Below are 21,351 nucleotides of genomic sequence, written 5' to 3'. Positions count from 1 at the left end.
CTCATAGGATTTACTCACCTATTTACACTATTATAGTGCAAGGGTTCAGGCCTGACAGTCCAGTTTCGCATTCTGACGACATTGACATTATAATTTTTTTTTGTAGTGTGAATTTCGGGAAATTGAACAAGATTTCTGTTGCTCGGGAAAACGACGAAAATTTGGGAGATTCCCGAAATATTCGGGAGAGTTGGCAGGTGTGCAGTATTAAGGTATAACGACTATGTGTAAGGTGTCCCTGATAATTAGTCAATGTCCCTGATTTTGAGCAAGGCTATCCCTGATAGCTACAGAGAGGGGTAGGCAGCTATGCATAAAATATTGTACGGGCCATAGGCACAAGGCTACACGGTTCAGGCCTGTAAATTCTATGGGCACGGCAGCTAAGAGGTTAAAAACACATTTCTGTGTGGACTTGACTGAGAAACGATGATTAGAATTAGAGGCACAAGAAATGTAAATTTTCAGTTTCCATGAACTCTAAAGTTATGGAAATAACCAAACTTTGGCGGTCATTTTCTCTCTAGTTTTGCCTCTGACACCAGATGATTCCTACCTCCTTCAACTGGGAATATCTTGACTTGTATTCAACTGGCAGGACTAGCAGAAACAAGATTCTTGAGATAAAAATGTCTTTTTTTTTTCTCATAGGCGTTTATTTTTCATCTTTTTTGTACTAGAAATGGAGCCTGACCATGACACCATGCATGTTGATAAGTGTTGGTGTAAGGCTTGCTTCTAGAAGTTATCAGTGTTGTAGTTTTGAATATTCTCTAAGCGGGGGGTGGGTGGGTGCACTGGTGTGGTTTGCTCCTTCATTTCTATCAAACATCTATTGTCCTTATCTGTTCTTGTTCTTCTTTGTGCTTGTTACTCTTTTGTCACCCCTCTCATCTTCGACAACTATAAAATGACCTTATTGTGTTGCAAGTGCCGTAACACTCTTACTAAAACCAAAGAGAAACGGCAGCCATGGGCGTGTCCTGATGTCGGTAATGTCAGTCATGGCATTCTATCAAACAATAAATAAATGTCCTGACCGTGGTGTGTCGTGTATTTCAGGTAACCGACGCGTCCATGGCCCTGTGTCTTGGCCTAGAGCGTGTCACCTACAGGGTGGAGGAAATGCCTCAGGACGACCCGAACACATTCTCCTCACTACACAACAAACTCTCGGCCGCGGCCATCGCCGTTGCCCCACAGCCTGCCCCTGGGGTCCCGGTCAAGATCGTCATCAAGGCAGAGAATGGAGACCCCGAGGAGACGAAGGCGGGAAGTCAGGTCGCGACCCCCACATCCGCGACCTTGAAAAGAACGTTTGACGACTTCACCACTCCGGATAAGAATGAGAACCCTTCGAAGAGGGTGAAGTTGTCCTCGTTTTCCCCGTGGCGTCCCATCGAGGGTGCAGTGTCTACCTCATCCTCCGTCTCTCCTGGTACCACAAACAGTTCCTTGTTCACCATAGCGGCTCATCTTCCAGCAACTTCCGATGAGAAGATGCCTCTGGACAGATCTGACTCGTCCCTCTCCTCCATGTCCTCACACTCCGCCTCCTCCACAGCCTCACCAAAGTCCCAGCCAGTCAGCACCAGCAGTCAGCCACCTCCTCCACCTTCTTCTTCATCGTCATCATCTTCATCTTTATCGTCTTCATCTTCAGTGTCAGTTCCTGCGTACAAACCTTTACGGGCTGTGTCAGTGGTGAAGTCGGAGCCCAGCACTTCCACTGTTCAGATCTCAATTCCAGCATCCAAACACCAGGCAGTGTCCTACATTCTCAAGTCAAATGCCAAACAGAACGGTCAGGCAAACGGTCAGACAACGGTAGTGGGTCACCGAGCCAGCCAACCACAGACAGTCCCAGTGGTCATCAACACTGGACAGGGTGGGGCGTCCACGGCTCAGGTCATGCCTTACATTCTGGGATCCACAAATGGTGCAGGAGGCTCGCAGAAAGTGGTCATTGCTGCACCGGCTGGGCACGGTAACCAGCAACACGAACCTTTGCCTATCCTCCTGGCACCCTCAGGGAATCATCCGCAGAACAGCACCGTGCTGTTGTCGTCTGGCACAGGGGTGGGCACCCACCGGGTCATCGTCCGACAGCCGGTGCAGCCCCAGCCACAGCCTCAGCAGACTATATCCAACAGCCAGCCCACACAAGTCATTTTCTCCCCACAACAAAGCCCTACTATGGCTGCTAAATCGCGGCCGAAGCAAGGCACTTCTCTCCTCCCCCCTCGCATCCCTTCTTCCTCCAAGTCTGCAAGCACTCCACCCTCTCGCCAGTCGCCCTCCCCTCGTTCTCTCCTCAGTCTGAAACCCACGGAGGTGAAAGTGTCCAGGCAGCTTTTCCATGACACCACCACCTCGCAGGCTTCCTCTTCACCACTGGTCAACGGCCGGGGGAATGCAGTCAACGGATCTCTCTCCACGGAGGCGAGCAATTTTGTTTCTGCTGTGAAACCCGTGGTGGTAGCCTCTGCTTCCAACCCATCTCATCATCCAATTCTTGGCAGCGGTGTGGACATAGATAAGTCAGTGTTGAAGATAGACCCAGAGCACCTATCGCTTATACAGTCATCAGAGCACTCTTTTATTGCTGGTGCGTCAACAATTGTGAATGATTCTGACGGCGGGATGGATGTGAAGCAGGTGTCTATTTCTGACCCCGACCTGGAAGCGCTGTCCTCCGGCGTTCTCGGCCTGTCCGGGGAGGATGAGCTAGGTCCGCTGAACACCTCAACGGACAGTTTGTCGGAGGTGTACACGGCAGTCAGCAGCTCCACCCCCCAGATCTCCACAGTGACCCACATGGAGGGTGCCAGCCTGGCGGACAGCCTCTCTCTCATCCAGTCCCAGGCAGCAGATGGCAGTGCCCCCACTCTTGTGGCCACGGCCTCCTCGCATGTGGCTTGTGTCGTCCCGTCAGACCCGCAATCGCTCGACACTCTCTCCAACGGCAACCTACACCCCGGGGTCCACGGGATCTCCTTAATCAATGGCAGCTCTTCTGACTTCACCTCAGACTTTGGGCCCGTGAAGTTGAAGGAAAGTAACGGTAGCAGCATTAAGTCGGGCGTGTTGTCTTCCCTCTCCCCCAGTACCACCACGCAATCATCAACGTTCATCATTAATTCGTCGGTATCCGATTTCATCAACATTGCTCGGCCATCTTCCCCCATCATGTCGTCCCCGTCTAAGGAGGCCCTGTGCTCTCTCACTGGCACCACCATCAACATTGGCACCAACGGGGCCATCTCCAGTCAGATTCTCAGAAACGACGACGTTCCCAGCCTGCAGTTTAGGGATCCTGGAGAGTCCGGTGTGAAAGACGTGAGGGATACGAACGGTTCCTCCCCTCTCGGTGACCAGGAGAGTCGGGATGACTTGAACAACCTCCTGCCTCAGCAAATTGTCAACCAGGTTTCCGACAGCGGAGAGGTCGGACTGGTAGACACGTTGGTGGGGGAGACGGAGGAGGCCCAGCCTTTGTTGACTGAAGGGACAAATATCTACCAAACAGAAGATGGTACGTTGATTATTCAAAGTGCTGATGGGAACACGTACCAACTGCAGGGAGCGCAAGACCTACCGCTGGAGACTGTGCAAGCCCTCCTGTCTGGCACCATGGACCAACTGACGATGGACGCTGGTGTGGAATCACATGCAGATATTCAGCTCCACTGACAATGTCGTCATGCAGTCTCCTGTTGAAAATTATGTCTTGTACATATTTATGCGAGTGCACATATATCAAAGTCGTTTCTTGAATGATAAGATTTTAGCAACAGATGGCATTAAGACGGACAGAGGTTTCAGTGTCAGTTTTTAAAAAAAATAGTTCTCAAGTGAAAGAGTCCCTTTTCCTTGAATATTGTAACTACAGACATGTTTTACATGACAGTGACTCAATGTGCCTTGAGTATATTATATATATTATAGCATGTAAATTTAACATGTTAGAAAATTTATTCACTTCATACTGCATATAGAATAAATTGTAAGATGTTTTTTCTAGTTTATCTGTCTCAGCTAGACAGGTTTTTAACTGTTTTCAAGCTAATTTTTGCTATTCTCCCTAGCTCAGTGTTGGTACCATGCAAGTCACTAGGACCACGTCTAGAGGTTACGTCACAAAGATATTTAAAATACTATAGGTACTGGTCCCTTTTTAAGGTGCACATCATCTAAGTTCCTGCATATCTTTTGTTTTAGCTCTCCAGTTTTGTTTCTGAAATATGAGACCAAAAAAAATGTTTCTGCATACTGCAGTTTTGTAGGAAAAGGTCAGGAGTGATGTAGGTTGTTATAAAATTCATTATTGTACAAAAGTCTGCATCACAGTGTGCAAGTGTTTACCTTGGTTTCTTGTCTAGTTTGAACTTGCACAAAGTAAAAGCTTTGTAACATATCAAAAGATGAGGAACCTCCTCTAACACACTGTTGAACTTTTTAAAGAGGACAAAACTGCCTTGGTTAGCACTTTTTTCACAACCAAGTTCTTTTTTCTTTCTTTCTTTGTTTCTTTTTTCTTTTTTTTTTTTTACATAAGATGAAACTTGTATGTATGAGGGAGTCTTTACACTTAAAAATTTGTCTTTGAGACCTTGGTTTTGAATTGGAAGGAAGTGAAACAGAACTTGTGGAATGTAGCACTCGTTTCAGTTTAGCACTACACTAATGCAAGTCGAGTATTCTTTAGGTAAACTGACATGATTGGGACTTTTATGCTTATTTTTAATGGTATGTTTGTGTAATTTTTAATGGGAACAACAAAAGTCTCCCTGTATTTTCATTGATTGTGAGCGAGAGAAGGGAAGGGCCTGCCACAAGGTAGTGGGGAGGGGGCTACAGTGAGAAAAAGAAAGGCAACTTTATCAATGAGTCCTTGTTGAGAGATTTGGTTTATTTCGATATTTTGAGTACCGGTATAAGCTATATATGTGTGTGGCATAGGAAAAGCAAGACAGAAATTAAAATGAAAGAGAGGGAAAGAGATGTGTTCCATTTTTTAAATCTGAAATCTTAATGGAGGCATGTACACAAAGTGGGAGGTACCTATAGTGGAGTCTGCTTTAACCAAAGGCCACCAGATTTTCTTTGGAGGTTTAGCTGAAATAGAAGAAAGATAAAGAAATGAGGGAATTTATATTAATTCGGTTTACCGCTGTTTTCGGATTGAGTGTCCGGTTTAATGGACTTCACTATATAAATAATTTTCTCCATGCTGTAGGCTACAAGTCGTCAACAATATTACCATACTCACAGAGACTACTACTTCCCTGTTTTGGTTCCTTTATCTACCAGCAGGCCCTCAGTGATGCACCTTAAACTTAATTTTTTCAATTTTTCAGACTCAGTTAGGATATTTAACTTTGGTACTCATTGCATGGGTAAGCCAGATTTCAAGATGATTTTATTGATTTGAAAGGCCTTTGGCCCATAGATTCACACATTATAACATAACTCGGCAGTGGGAAAGCTAGACACAGCAACTTAACCCTATCCGTACGTCGTGTTTTACTATCGTATCCATACAACGTGGGGAATCCTGTGCCACCACTTTCCAAAGAGGAAATTTACTCGTTAATCTGATGGGTACGCTTTTCATAACAGTCTGTCAAAATGATTTTTTTGAGAAATACTGAAAGTTTCAAAGAGTTTATCACACAAGAAGTATTCTAAAATGTGAAGATTACAACCCCAGGGGTACAAAATGACCCCAGTGCGTACGGATAGGGTTAAGCAATAAGTGCCGGGATCACACAAGAAGTATTCTAAAATGTGAAGATTACAACCCCAGGGGTACAAAATGACCCCAGTGCGTACGGATAGGGTTAAGCAATAAGTGCCGGGATAGATGGGGGAATGTTCCTTTGGTTTTCAGTCTCTCCCACTCTCCCCCTCTTTATTTACGTGATTGTTGGTCACAGGAGTTTTTTTCAAGAACGCCTGGTCAGTGTGTTGTGGCAATGAAGTGGCCGGTCCCACAGATTCGGAAATAGCATGGATAGTCTCATTTTATGTGGCACTATGGCAACATGAAGAGACACAAATATGTTGTTTTATTGTTTTATCGACGACATGATTGGTCAAGATGGGAAATGAATATTGCAAGAAAGTTATCTAATATTGTGGAAGTTAAGTCGAGTATTAACTTCTCCTTTTTCAGTTCAATCTCAACAGTACCCTTTGCAAAAGTCAGACTAACACTTAAATAAAAGTTATAGAATGGCACCAAGGAAAAGAAAAGAAAGTCTGTAACTGGCAAAATATTGATCTTCCAGAGTAAGCTAATATACAGTGATCTATACAAGAAACTGATGGCATTATAATGATATAGTAGTATTAGAAACATTGTTTCCACATCGAAGTGAGAATATGGTGGAGTCAGCTTAAACAGAAATCTGGGAGGCCACCAAATTTTCCTGAGTTTAGCAGTATTTTTAGTTCAGAGGGACTGCTCAAATAGTAATAGCTAAGAAAAAAAATCTGGAGGGTGTGTGTGTGTTTCGTTTACTTTTGGTTTCCTCTATTAGAATAGACCATGTATGGTCTACGCAGACTCCCACTGTATGTTTAATTGTACAGCTACAGAATCTTTTCCCCGAGATTTTCAATTTCACTATTTACTTACTTGAACAAACATTTTCTAGCATTGGAGGTGAGCGCCATTGTCATTCGTGCACCTCTCAAAGCTTTATGTCCTTAGTTATATTTAAACTTCATCCTTGATTTGAATTTCATTCTTTTACAACTGTAGAAAAATTCTTGACAGAAGTGGTGTGATCCTTTTCATAAGACTAGAGATTCACTGTAACGTAGGTACATGGATATGTGTGTGAGAAGGAGAGTTTCCAGTAAGAGTTTTAATGACTTGCAAACACTTCTAAGGGTATAGTAGTGCCCAAAATTAAATGTGTTACTAGAGGGTAACATACAAAGATAAGAAGGAGGAGAGATAATAATGGTACATGTTTGATTGGAAAGAAGGAACAAACCACACCAGAGCATCCGCCAACCACCCACAGAAACACTGAAGTTCTGCTGAAGAGAAATTATTAGCATCAAAGACTATGGTTGGTTGGGGAAGCTGAGACGAGGTTTTTAACCCTATCCGTATGCCGGGGGGTCATTTTGTACCCCCGGGGTTGTATTCTTAACATTTTAGAATACTTCTAGTATGAAGATCCCTTTGACTCTTTCAGTATTTCTCAAAAAATCATTTTGACAGACTGCTATGCAAAGCATACTGATCGGATTAATGAGTGAATTTCCTCTTTGAAAGTGGTGGCAGAGTTCCCCACGTCATATGAATACGATAGTAAAAGTAAAACACGACGTTTGGATAGGGTTAAATTTTAATTAAAACATAAGTGAAGAAGCTACAGGAGTAGTGTTTGGATGCAATACACAATAACACGGTAGACGGAGAAGGTACCAACATTTGGGTTGGGGAAAGTGTATGACTTGGCAGTGTCAGTCTCCCACTTGAGGGTAGCTGGTCGGGCCTCTGGTATGCTCACTTCTTTCTACCGTTCTTCTATTGTTGTTATATATATCCCAGCTTGTCTGCTGTGGGAATGTGTGGGCTTTTGTCATGCCAACTGGCCATAAGCTACAAACGACCCAGCAATTACTGTTGGACACAGAGAGAGCTGGTGGTTAGCATGGGCTCTGGTGTGGTTTATTCCTTCTTTCCTATCAGACTTCTTGTCTCTCCTCCTGTATTTTACTATCTAGTAACACTTCTAATCTTCAGCACTTGTATTACTTAATTGTTTTGCAAGTGCCTTTAAACTTTTATAAAAACAAAAAACACGTCAGGGATTGACAAAAATAAGTTTGACATTAATTTGAAATAACCGACAATGAAAGATTGTAGAGATATCAGTTGATGAATGGCAAATTGTACGAGCTATCCGTGATTTCAAATTTTTCATGTTAATGTTATCTGTGCTGGTCTGTATTCCTCTGTCCACACGGAAGGTGAGATTCAAGAAACGACTTTGTTAGCGATGTGCCTCACATCACGTTAGTCTTTGTGTCCTTGCACTGTTCAGATTAGTGTTTTTGTCAATTCAAATTTTGCCCTTGGAATATTATTTTACTCTCGAGAAGTCATTGGTTTGGAGAGTGTATTCTGAGGGTGAATAAACTGACATATATCGGACATCCGTTTTGATTTTTTTGTCTTTATTGTGTGTCGGTGGTTGGCGGGTGTTCTGGTGTGGTTTGCTTCTTCTTTCCTATCAAACATCTATTGTCTTTATCTCCACTCCTTCTTTTTTGTGTTTGTTACTCTCTTGTAACACCTCTAATCTTCGGCACTTATATGACCTTATTATTGTGTTGCAAGTGCCGTAAAACTTTTACTAAAACTTTATTGTGTGACTAAATCTAACATTAAATGTTTATCATGAAGTACAATGTAGTCTGCTGAAACGGATCGAAGTTAATCTGATAACAGCAGTAAACCAAAAGAATAATAGAAACCCTGATTTATATCTTCGCTCTTTGAATTGAGAAATCTCCCTTTACTAAAGAAAATTATCTGCCATCCCAAAGATTTCTGTTTCAGCTGACTTCACTGTATGTAAATAAATGTTGTTGAACCAGAGAAATTTCTATTTCCTCTGACTATTGTTTAGTTTTAGCAAGAGTGTTGCAGCATTTACAACACAATAAGGTCATATTAAGTGGTCTCAGACTGTTGCCGTTGGTACCCCTTATAGAGTTCTAGTTCTAGGTCCTGGCGAGGTTGGTAGGAATTTTGGTGTTAAGAAATCCCCTTTTTTCACTTTAGTGCCCCAATAGTCTATCCCGAGCAAAATGTGGTAGCTTCACTGATCTACACTGAAAGTTACTTCAAGACAAAGACGGAAACTAAGAAGGCATTATGATATGGAAGCAACGTTGACACAACGAAATGTGAATTTGTTTAATCTTACGGTAAAAAATTGTCCTGGGGTCAAAAATTGACCTGGTCGGCCACCCATTGCTGAGGAGAAAAGTGGTAGTCTTAGGACATATCACACAGCTAGTTATAATGTTGTTTTTTTTAATTCAAGAGGGGGGAGGGGGGGGAATTGGACGTGGCTGTTTGTATAGGTGATTGTCTTATATACAGGTGGCTGTTGGAGCAAGCAGGACTGTTGTTTGCTTATGTCTAGTCAAGCAAAGATTTTTGCACACATGAGGTGAGCACCATTGTCAGCCACGCCTCAGAAACAGTGAGGGTAATCCTTTTCACAAAGATAGGTTCCGAAGCAAGTAAGAATATGTAGGACTGCCGCATGTGGTGTAGCAGTAGGGCATTTGGCATTGCACACAGAAAACTCCTGTTCTATTTCCATGTGCATAGAATTCTATCCATTGAGTATACCATCTCTTCTGCTGCGACAGTGTTTCCCTTTCAAATTGGGTTGGCCCCAAACAGGCAGAGTCACAGCCCTTCTCCTAAATGATTCAAATCGTGCAGATGGGGGCGTAATAAAGGGAACATGTAGAATAGCGACAAGAGGGAACACTTAAGTAGCAGCTACTGAAGAGAAAACAAAACATTGTTCAAATTCAAAAGGATCTTGTTCCAGTAATTTTATTTTTATTGAAGTCGTTCAAGAATAGAGGAAAGTTGTTATTTTCAGATTGAACATCTGTCAACAAAGCAGAACACTCATGACAGTCCTTAGATCTAAAATAAGCCAACTTTATATCTGACAGCATCTTAAAATTGGTTGTTAGATGAATTTGGGTCAACAAAGTAAAACACTGATAACAAGTCTTTGATTTGAAATATCCCAGAATTGTATGTATGGCAATGTGGTGAAGAAAAGGCACTCATCAAAATAATGAAATTAATTAAAGAAAGGAACATTTTTTTACATCCCAAAATTATATGAGTGGTATTGTGGTGAAATGAGGTGTCACCAAAATAATAAAATTAAAGAAAACATTTTTCCGCCAGTTCGGCAGTTTTTGTCCAATTTGGTGGGAGGGGGGTGTCAGCACCTTTTATTTCCACTTAAAACAACAATTCTGAGTGGATTTTACATTTTACTGAGCAGTGATCAAAAGGGGAGAAAAAAAATAATTTCGTTTCCAGGACACTAAAGCTAAGAAAGTCACCAAATTTTGCAGTCTTTTTTCACTCTACTTATACCTCTGACACTAGTTGATCCCCACCTCTTTCAATCGCACACAGCTGCTTTCCTCAAGATACATCATAGGCTGTCAGACCTCATTTCAAAAAACCAGTTTCTTTAGGCAAGGCACTGAGCAAGTCTTGGGAGGAGCAATAGGAACGACAATGCACTGAGTTGCTTTCCTCGAAATCTCACAAACGTATCGGACCTCATTTCACATGACTAGTAACTTCAGGTAAGGCCCTAAACAAGTCTTAGAGGGAGCCATAGATAGGAATGGCAATGCACCGAGCTGCTTTCCTCAAAATCTCACAAACATGTAGGACCTCATTTCACATGGCCAGTTTCTTTGAGCAGAGCCCTGAGAAAATCTTGGGCCACACAGTCGATGTAGGGTTGGTGCATCCAACTGACAGAATAAAACATCATGGTGTCTCTGGTCCCCGCATGAGCGATCTGACCGCACAGCTGTCTCTTGAAGTGGAGCTCTTTGCTGTACATCTCGTAGACGCTTCGTACTGTGCAAGCTGAAAATAAAAAAGGAACAACAACATGGAGCCTATCATGTGCAACATTCAAATTATACAAAACCCGAGCGGTTATTAAGTAGAACTTCAAACACTCACCCATCAGGTCAGAAACCAAATGTAAGTCAGCTTGGTGAAATCAGGCGCTCGACAATAAATGGGCATGAGGAGTTTAAATATGTATCAACTTAAAGTTTGTTCTTTTGTCTTGCTTTGGGTGAAAAAAATACCAATCTATCTTGAATAGAAGTTAAGATATATTTGGGATTGAAGAAGATGGAGTTGCTTGGTTTCAGAGGTAAAATTAGTGAAAAAATGGCTGCCAAAGTTAAGTGAATTCCAATGCTTTAAGAGCATTGAAAATCTTCATTTTTTCTCCTTTAATCAGCGTTTTTAAGTAAAATCCACAAAGAAATGTGCTCAGCCAAAAAAAATTTCACAAAAATTATCAATACCGGCAGAAAAATGCCAGTTTCTTCAATTTTAATATTGTGACGAGCGCCTGATTTCACCATGCTGCCTCACAACTGTTCTATCTGCTCTGTCAGAATTTTATGAGTATGAGTTTTTCAGAGTCGTTGCCAAAATATCCAAAGAATTGCATCTGAAAAGGCTTGACATGTTGTGAAACTCAAATTTTTTAACGTCAAATTTCTCAAAACTAGGCACTGAGCAGATAGAACTTTATAATTCTAAAGTAGCCACATACCACGAGAAACAGATTAGATTTGTGTTATGACAATAACATCAAGATGAAATTCAAGTAGAAGGATCAGATCACATCATAGCTCCCACCAGAATCATGGGCACTCACATATAATTCATAAAAGAAAAGGGTAATTTTTTAAAAAACAACAAAAGGTCTTGTTTGTTATACTAAGCATTTTACGCAGGGATGCCACAGGACTTTTGTAAAAATAACTGAAAGTTTTTTAGAGACTAGATTTAGCGTGTAACGAAGCAAGGCTAGTCATGGCCTACATTTGAAATTGGACCTAAACATCCGGTTGATCATGCACATTTTGATTCAGAGAGTATACTTCCGTAGGTTAAAAATTTGGATCCTCGTGCCACTCCGTATATAAAACAAAATGGAAAATCGGCTTCCTGTACATTTTTTTTGCGTGGATATAGGAAAACGGATTTAAGAATGGACAATGCCCATAACAACGGAAATCATGAAAAAATGGCATTCCTTTTTACACATTTGCAGCACAATTAATTCATATATGTGCCGAACATTAGAGGTGTTCCAAGAAAGTAACAAACACTACAAAAAGTCAGAAAGGAGGAGAGATATGGGCCATACATATTTGACAGGAACGAAGGAACAAACCACATCAGAGCACCCTCCAACCACCCGCACACAAGCTCTACATACCAACATCTTGCAACGTCATGGTCACAAAGAGCACAGGACTCTCCGACTCTGACTTGAGCTTCTGAAACTGTTTCAGCGCAATGAGGCCCTCCATCATTTCCACTTTGCTTCTCAGTTTCACTTCTATTTTCTCCTGAAATTACACAAAGGATACGATGAAAGGTAAACGACACAAAGCAGAGGAAAACAAGTTTTGTTAAGAACAAAACCAAAGCGCACCCGTTTTCAAGATTTTTTGTGGCATAGTTCTGCTTCAAAATGCTTAGTTAGATATCAGTTCATGGCTAGCCCGAATGATAACAGTCACATTTCAGCAGGGACAGGCAAGGACAAAAGAAGCAGTGAAAACATATCCACAAGCAGAAGAAGAATATCACAAAAGAGAGACTGTCAATCCGCTGCATAGCCAAATTTTTTATTTTATCATAAACTTTAAGTCCTCTACATGTTTGTCATACAAAATGCAGCAATATTTCTTTGCCGTTCTAGTTAACCCTTCTCTCCACCTTGTGTTCTGTAGAAACTTGAGGCCTGCAACCATCTCAACAAATCATCAGCTGTGAGTTAAAACGTTAAACTGGCATAATCAACTTCTGTATATCACACATCTTGCAACAAGCCAAGATAGAACAACATGCCATTAGCTAAATATGCCAATAACCTGAAATAACTTAGGATAATTTTAAAGAGCACACTTAAACGACCAAAATCCTTAATCCAGAACAAAGAAATAAAACTTATAAGATTTACTTGAAATTTTCAAGGCTGCAAAAATCCAAGAGCAGATCAAAGCAGTATAGTAGTTATGAAACTGGACTGATTTATACTACACAAGACTTCTAAACAGAGCAAACTCTCAGTGTCCACTAACTGACCATGGCATCCACAACACCACTCAGCAAGTCACATAATGGGTTCAGCTCTGGCGGAAGCTGCTGTGTCTGTTGGCTGTCTTCACTCAAGTCTTGTACGTTGAACCTGACAAGAAATAGTCGGTTGACACTCATCACACATGCTCTTTAACATTTGCTAAATAAGCACAAAGACACTTGACAATTAACGGTATTTATAATATAACATAAACAACAAAGATGCAAAGTCAGATAGTAGGCTATTCTGTTACACTGTGAACCACCACAAAGATCGACCTTCCAAAAGCGACATATTTCAGGATCAAATCAAATATAACAATATACCTGCCCAACACAATCCCCTGTGTAAACGGTCACTTCTTACCCAAATTATTTTTATACATTAATAATAATTATAAAAAATAGTATTTTTGCTGGGCATTTCTTTTTCTAAAATATGCTCAATTCCTACTACAGCTAAAGAGAGATATATAATCCCATTTCAAAATCATTTTAATCATAATATGACACTGTCCAGAACATCCACCTGTCTGTGACTAAGAAAAAGATTTTTCTCCTCAGCAATGGGTGGCCGTCTTGAACAATTTCGACCTGTATCTGATTCAATGATCAATGGAAGTGGAAGCATATTGAGCCTCGATAGGGCAAAATAATAAGCAGCTTACTCTCCATCCACATTCCATAGCTTCGATATCCCCCCCCCCCCCCCCCAAAAAAAAAACCCCAACCCCAAATTAGTTATTTCAAAATTTTTCATTGAATCAAACACATACACTTTTTCAATTTTGATGTTCGCAATTCTTGTAACGATGTCCATCCCTTGCGAGTTCAAAGCATTCCATTTCATTGTCAGGTTGTGAAAATCTGCAGCAGTGTCCTTGACTTTCCTGAGGTCACCAGTCAGGTTCCCTGCTCCGTGATGCTTCACTTGTGCAACTGCAAACGAAATAAAAAGTTTACCTATCTCAGAACTAGCTTCTACAGTACAATGCATAGAAAAATCTACACATTCAACATATATGTAATTAAAAAACTGAGCACTTCTTCCTTTTGTAATTTAAATCCACTCTCCTGTATCTGTGTATTCTCACAGCCAGCAGATCATGCATAGACAAGAATAGCTTGAATTAATGCATCATATCAATAATGAGACGAGAAACACATACGGGCTAGCACATATATGGCAAATTGGTGAGAGGCAAAAATAATTTGTGTCACTTCGCAGTGGAATCAGGCACTTGTCAATTTTTTGGCATGTTGAGTTAATTGTATCATCTTAAAGCTTATTCATTTGCCTTGTGTGTGATGAAAAAAACACCCATCTATCTTGAATAGAAGTCGAGATATTTCCGATTCAAGAAGGTCGGGGTCACCTGTTTTCGGAGGTAAATTTATCGAGAAAATGACCGCCAAAGTTTGGTAACATACCGATAGAGTACTTAGGAAAAGAAAATTTACATTTTTTAAAGCCTTAAATTAACATTTTTCAATAAAATCCAGAGAGAAATTTGTTTTTAAATAGACATAATAAAAGGTGTTGAGCCAAAAAACAAAATTAGAAAAAAATTGCCAACCACCGGAAAAATGCTGTTTTCTTCGACTTCATTATTTTGACGAGCGCCAGATTTCACCTCAATGCCTCATATGAAATAATGTATGAATTTCACTATATACGTATCTTAAACACTTGTAAAGAAAACTGCATGACGATAAAGTTTGGGACCTGAATATCTGTTCACTGTATGGTGGGTGTGTTTACAAAACATCCATGCGAGTGCGTATGTTCGAGAACACAGTGTGTTGCCAATACTGCCAAAAAGAAAATAGGTCTATACGATACATAATTATTATTATAAATATATATCGCTAGCCGCGTGATTCAACCGCCTGCCTCAGAGACAAAATTTTCGAAAAGCACTTTTTGACCCCTTTATGCCTTTGATACACCCTATATTAAAATCCTGAGTTTGAAATATTACTGCAATGTGTTTCAATCCTTTAGTAAATCAATCGCCTATATCACACCAGTGCCCAATTTCCACATGATTCAACCGCCCAAGTGCCAGTTTTGCAGCCCGATGGCGAAAGGGCAGTTGAGTCACGCAGATTCAGCGGCTTGTTGAGGTGTTTACCTGTCTCGTAGGCGGCGCGACTCACACGACTGTGGCCTTTGTCAAAACAGACTGAGGGTAACATCAAAATAAAGTGCTGCCTTTGCTAACTTCGACTAAGTTCGAACCGTATCGATAGCCAGAAGATTTTGTCCAGGCTGTTTGTGTAATCTATCACTAGGTTTGGTAGTGTAGTTGAGAAAGGGCAAGATGGCATCAAAGAATATTTAAGTTAATACTAACTCGACAAAGTCGGTAAGTTGTGGCAAAAGCTACTGATGAATCGATTTTTTTTAGAGTCTATGATTGACAGTTAAGACGCGCTTATTTCACATTCGGTACAACTATTGGAAAATATTTTTATTGTGACTTTTCGCGTTTCTTCATTTACTTGCTGTGTGTGTATGTCATGTATCATTCTTGAATCATTGATTAGTTAATCAGTGTGGGGTAGATGATACTTAATTTGTCACTCGAAAAAAAAAAAGCAACTCATAAACATGTTCGCCCTGAAAATTCTCTCTTCAACAAACCTTCAACTTCAACTCTCCAGCTCTACACTTCAATTTGAAACAAATCTTATACATTCTACCTACATGCAAAACAATGTGTTTGTATACAACTGCCCTCCCACAGTGGTTATTCGTAACAGTCGCAAAGATAGTTTACATGACCTTGGGATGGTAGCTCCACGATTGTCAAATTACCAGTGAGCATAAGAGGACAAGCAATTTTGTGATAAATAATTCTGGGGCTAACTTGATGAAGTTGCTTTCCCATTACTACAGGCAGAATACAGGTAAGCCTCAGAGGCCTTCTTAGAGAGTACCAAAAAAACCGGAAAGAGTCATACATTGTCCCAAATGACTTTAGAAAGATATTCAAAAAGAAAGAGCAACCTGTTGTTGAATGTATGTCAGAATGATCAATGTGAAGTATGCAAGGTAGAAGAAAGAATCTTACAAGAAGCTTGCACAAAACCCAGTGGATGGGACCAGATTATGTCGAGTGTACAAGCTCTTGGAAGCAGATTTGCTAGTATGGCGTTGAACGCATCTGCTGCACAATATCATAACAGGACCAAATTAGCTGTCTATATTTTTTTTAATTGGATAACCAAAGATGTGAAGTGTCACGTTTGGCACGAAGGAGGAGGACCATTGATTGCCAATGAATTCTCTTCTTCTGTCAGTAACTTCCTGGTGGAGCCTACTGACAATGAATATGCCGTGTTCATTATATACAGTGACAGCTGTACTTATCAGACCTAAACGCTTTCTTGTCAAATGCAATCAGCGACATTTGTACCAGATAGAACAAAACTGTTGAACACAAATAATTTGAAAAGAAACAAACGCAAATGGAATTGGACAGCACACACAGTGTAATCGTTAGGGCTTGGAAAAAATGGCGTGGTCTATGTGCTTTTATGCATATTCTTGAACGTTTTTAAGAAAGCAAGACAATATTCCCCCCATCCCCTTTTGATGTTCGATTTCTGGACCATTCAGACCTGGCTGAAACAAAAACAACTTCGTTGTCACAAACGTTCGTTGCCTTTGATACACACTGAACAAAAACATCCAGTACAAATTGAACATTAAAAAGAATAATCTTTTTTACCAATTCCATGAAGCCAAAAACAGTCCTTCCCCAGAAGACCCAACCAAATACATTGTAATTGTAATAATTACTCTTAACTTCATAATTACTCTTAAAACAGTTATGATTTGTTTTTGTCAAATACTCAAATGCCCAAGCGACCATTAGCGCTCGTCGAGTGGCGTTGATTAATGTGATTCAAACACCTAAACGCCGTCATACTGTCACTTAGGCTGTTGAATCATGCAGATTTTGGTAGATATAAGCCGCCTATGTCTAGAAACTTACGTAAGAAAGATTTTTTTTAAAAGGTTAGTTACACACCATCAGGGAGGGGGCGCGGAGGGATTTTTTTGGTTTTGTTTACATGAAGGATTTTAGTGCTTTAGGGGTGACTAAATGCAAAACAGGTTACTGCCAAGGTCGAGCAGTCTTGTTTTCTCGCATTTCCTTTTGAAGGCATATTTTCAAATGAAGTAGGCCCTATAGTCCGGGAACGTTGCCCCAATCCCAACTGAAGTAGAACTATCTGAATATTCAGACATTTTAAAATCTCAAGCTCTAGAAATTGAATTTGATGTAAAAAATGCTTCTTCCCAGTCCTCACAGAATGGCAGAATGAAAGATAACACTTAAATCTCGCAAATAACCATAAAACTTTGAGAACAGAAACCTTTAGGAGAAATACAGATCAAGTTTATTTTCGCGAGCGTTCTGAGAAATAGTCACTTTGTTTAATATATTATACATATATCCATGCTATGCCATGAATATTGATATTAAACATACAGGGTGTCTCCCGCTAGACGCACCATGGGGAAAATACATGTGGGCATGAACTGTATAGTACTAAAGTGCATATTTATAGAAAGTATCTTATAGAGCAAAGCGCAGTCTATTAATTTCCACTTAACAGGAACTGTTCAAAATTGAGGCCCTCTTGCGTGAAGCACATCCAGAGTTGCAGCTTCCACTCACGGAACACGGCGTGTAAAACAGCATGGTTGATGCTAGCGCAAGCTTTCTTGATTCTTTCTCTGAATTCATTGACTGTTGTTATTTGTGGTTGGCCTTCGTAGACAAGAGCCTTGACATAACTACACAGGTACAATATTAAAGGAGTTAAGTCAGGACTTCTTGGAGGCCATTCAATGGGTCCACTACGACCTATCCATATTCCTGGGAACTGTGCATCAAGATACCTTCTTGCTTTGACTGAAAAATGTGGGTGAGCTCCATCTTGCTGAAAGTAAGCAGGAAAGTCACCATCAGGTGTTACAAGAGATGGAAAGGCTTCTTCATCCAACATGTGAACATAACTGTCCCCCATTACGGTATTGAAGAAAAAGGGTCCAACCAACCAGTCTTTAAGATCATTACTCGACCTGATCCATGTTCTCTGCTTTCTGCCACTAAGTGCAGGTTCGCCTGTGACCAGCATCGGTTCTCTCTGACGATTACCATCACAAGTGACATAGAAAATGGCTTCATCGGAAAAGAGAATTGATTTGCCAAAGTCTGCATTCTCATCAAACTTAGACAAAGCCCATGAATCGCAAAACACCATACGTTGGCTCAGATCATCCTCGTGGAGTCTGTGGACAGGTTGACCAAAATTATTCTTACATAGCAGGCGATGGATGGTAGGCCTACCTTTACTTGTGTCCACCTCTCCAGCTATCTGGCGTTGTGAACTGATTGAGCAAGACAAAAAATCTTGCCAATCTGTCAGCCTGTCAGCTATCGGGCAATGGATCAGTGTTTGTTCGTTTGGCATTCTTAACACTTCCCATCTCTTTGAATTTCTTATACAATCTCCCCATCGTGGTGTGGGAGATGGGCAGCTTGTCTGGGTGCCGACGATTGAATTCATCTGCAGCATCTCGCTGGCTTAAATTGCTTGCCAAAATTACTATTTCGACTTTTTCTTGTGTAGACAACATTTTGACGTCCTCACTGTGTGTAGGTCTAACTTTGGGGAAGATTGAAAAATACCGGACCACCCGTATACATTACTGCGCGAGAATGTGGGCTGGGTGGGGTGAGTGGGGTGGGTGGTTGGGGTGGAAGAGGGTGGTGGGGGTTTCAGGGGGGTCTCCCCCCTGACAAATTATGAATGAATAGATCTACCGGTCCGAGATTCTCCATTGAGAGATATATAAAAAACTAGGGAAAATCATAAATTCCTAAGGTTGAGACGTAGGCAAAGTCAGTCCGCTGGTCCGGTATTCTTCAATCTTACCCTAACTTTGTTGAGCAGTTCAATACCAGCGCACTTCGGTGCCATTGTAGATTTATATATAGACTAGATTTAAGCTTAGGCATGGTGCATTTTCATCTAGCGAGAGACACCCTGTATTATATGGGTGGTTGGCGGGTGCTTCGGTGTGGCTTGCTTCTTCTGTCATATCAAACATTTCATTTTTATCATCTTTTTCTCACATCCTTCTTTTTTGCGCATGTTACTCTCTGGTAACAACTCTAATCTTTAGCACTTAGATTTAGATTTAGATTTCTAGATCTAGATCTAGATCTATATGACCTTACAGTAGTCTCCACCTAAATGCACGGTGCTCGGGAGGGCTCCTCAGCATGTGTTTATACGGAGCGTGCGTTTACATGAACCTTTGCAAAGGGAGGAAAGGACGCAGTCATCTCAATTCCTTATTACTCTAGTGACCTCCCTTGGAGAAGGGGGTCATTTTGGCAGATAATGTGACGACACTTGACTGTTTTGTAAAGGATTCTGCGACAGGGGTTAAGAATACAAAGGCGTTGAAATGGGGGGGGGGGGAGAAAGACAGACTCAATGAAATAGATATGCACTATAAACGTCGGGAACAGATAGCCTAAGAGGAAACTGTTGGTCATAGTCATAGAGACAACGGACCAACCACGACCATAAATTCATGCAGAATCTCTCTCTACTCTCTGCGTTCAGAGAAACATTTTCTCTTGTGTGATTCGTTGAACAAGTAGGCCTACGTTATATAAGTTCTTTGAGCGCAGCTTATTAGGCTTACTTGGCTACTCTTTAAACCTAGAGGCCTGTCTAGGGTTTAACGGCATTTACGCGAGTCGCGCATCAGGCCTAGATCTAACTAAACATTACACGCAGTCACTTAAACACCAGTCAGAAACCTTCTCTCAAAGAAACATTTACAGTAACCAATCAAAAAACTTTTCAGTCCCAATCCCCCCCTAAACATTTTATTAACTGACCAGCCCTAGACTGAGACCTATGCGTCAGTGGAAAGTAGGGTGTGAAAACGCTGTCCATCACTCTCTTTGTACGGCATGAGAGGAAGTCTCACCAAATATCCGGTTTTCTAGTAAATTCTAGGCTTGTCTTATGCAGGCTGTGCAGGTTGTAGAGAAAATTCCCCCTTGACCTTGCCAAGCTTAACTTGTCAGCGTGTTTCGCAGATCGGAGCGTGCGATTAGAGGGAGTGACCGTGCATTTGTACGTTTAAATTATATAGCCTAGTAAAAAACCTGTCAGATGACGAAAGCGTGCGTTTGAGCGGAGCGTGCTTTTGTATGGCATTCATTTAGGCGGAGACTACTGTATTGTGTTGCAAATGCCGCAAAACTTACAAAAACTAATTATGATGACCGAAGTGACTATTCGGACTCGAGTCCGAATATATGAAAAAATGTTATTCGGACTCTGATTCTTATCCAGCATGACATCACTTCCGACTTCCTGTGACTCGTGAATCCGGCTTCCTGTCCTGCCTCACTCGTGACTCGCCTCAGGCTGGGTAGAGACCGGGATCACTTCGGGCAAAAAGGCGTTTTGTGCAGGAGCCGAGTTTTAATCTTACGATGAATTTGAGGCCGGCCTGAATAGTTATATTGCTTCTAATAAATGTTTATTTGTCAAGAGGTCATCAGAAGCAATTAAAGATGGCTCCTTAGCGTGTGTCGGGGTCGGATGGGCGGCCTGCACACGTGTGGCTGTGTGCGTGTCGGGGAGGGGGGTGGGGGAGCACTATCGGTCCGGGCGTTGAACGTCGCATACGTGTCAGTCTTTTTCCCCTCCGGCAACTGATCATTATTACAATATTATAAGCTAGTCTTGACGTAGATCTACGTAATGAATTGTGCGCTGGTCTATGGAATCAAAAGTTGCCGTATGCTCAGCTCTACACACCAACACAACTTTTCCTTGGTAAACAATCGATATGACACAGGCTTGTGTATTTGAACGAATCGGTCTTTTTTCTTTACACAGCACATAATATGCAGGTGCCAGGTGGTCTGCTAATCTTCAATTTTACCTTTTTCTACAACAAAGAAAGTGGGAAACATGGGGGGTGGGGGGGGGGGGCGTATCAATGAGGCGGCGGGCATCGGATCGGCAGAAAAGGTGTGGGGGAAACTAAAAAATGGCGGAAAATTGGAAGCACTGAACTACGTTAGATCTATAGAGCGAAGACACTTCCTTTTTTCCCGGACCCGAGTCCGAATAAAAAAATTTTCATATTCGGACTCCAGTCCGAATAAGAATTTTTTTTATTCGGACTCGAGTCCGAACATGAAAAAATGTTATTCAGACTCGAGTCCGAATAACGACGGCCTATGATGACACAGCGAACTCAATAACTCATTACTCGCTGGCCACCTCTATTCTCACCCGGGGTGAGAATAGTGCAGGCGGGTCTTGTGGCTATTCTCACCCGGTGCGCGTGTCAACAAATTTTG

At 41.4% G+C, this 21,351-nt stretch overlaps 2 protein-coding genes across 2 annotated transcripts in view; one reads left to right on the top strand and one right to left on the bottom strand.

Annotated features, from left to right (window-relative positions):
* LOC101849909 overlaps positions 1–4,990 on the top strand; it is an 81,314-nt gene extending 76,324 nt beyond the window's left edge. The window contains exon 6 of the mRNA XM_005093045.3: positions 1,063–4,990. Within this exon, the coding sequence (XP_005093102.1) occupies positions 1,063–3,693 (2,631 nt within the window). The 3' untranslated portion in view covers positions 3,694–4,990. The remainder of the gene's footprint in view (positions 1–1,062) is intronic.
* A 4,585-nt stretch (positions 4,991–9,575) lies between these two features.
* Positions 9,576–21,351, bottom strand: part of LOC101849673 (cyclin-dependent kinase 2-interacting protein) — a 12,416-nt gene continuing 640 nt past the window's right edge. The window contains exons 2-5 of the mRNA XM_005093044.3: positions 13,705–13,867; positions 12,935–13,037; positions 12,060–12,192; positions 9,576–10,678 (exon numbers count right to left, since the gene is read on the bottom strand). Of these exons, the coding sequence (XP_005093101.2) occupies positions 10,479–10,678; positions 12,060–12,192; positions 12,935–13,037; positions 13,705–13,867 (599 nt within the window). The 3' untranslated portion in view covers positions 9,576–10,478. The remainder of the gene's footprint in view (positions 10,679–12,059; positions 12,193–12,934; positions 13,038–13,704; positions 13,868–21,351) is intronic.

Source organism: Aplysia californica, unplaced genomic scaffold (assembly GCF_000002075.1).
Source record: "Aplysia californica isolate F4 #8 unplaced genomic scaffold, AplCal3.0 scaffold00057, whole genome shotgun sequence".
NCBI lineage: Eukaryota > Metazoa > Mollusca > Gastropoda > Aplysiida > Aplysiidae > Aplysia > Aplysia californica.
The sequence above is the reverse complement of the archived record's forward strand: the minus strand, read 5'-3'. Positions and strand labels throughout refer to the sequence as shown.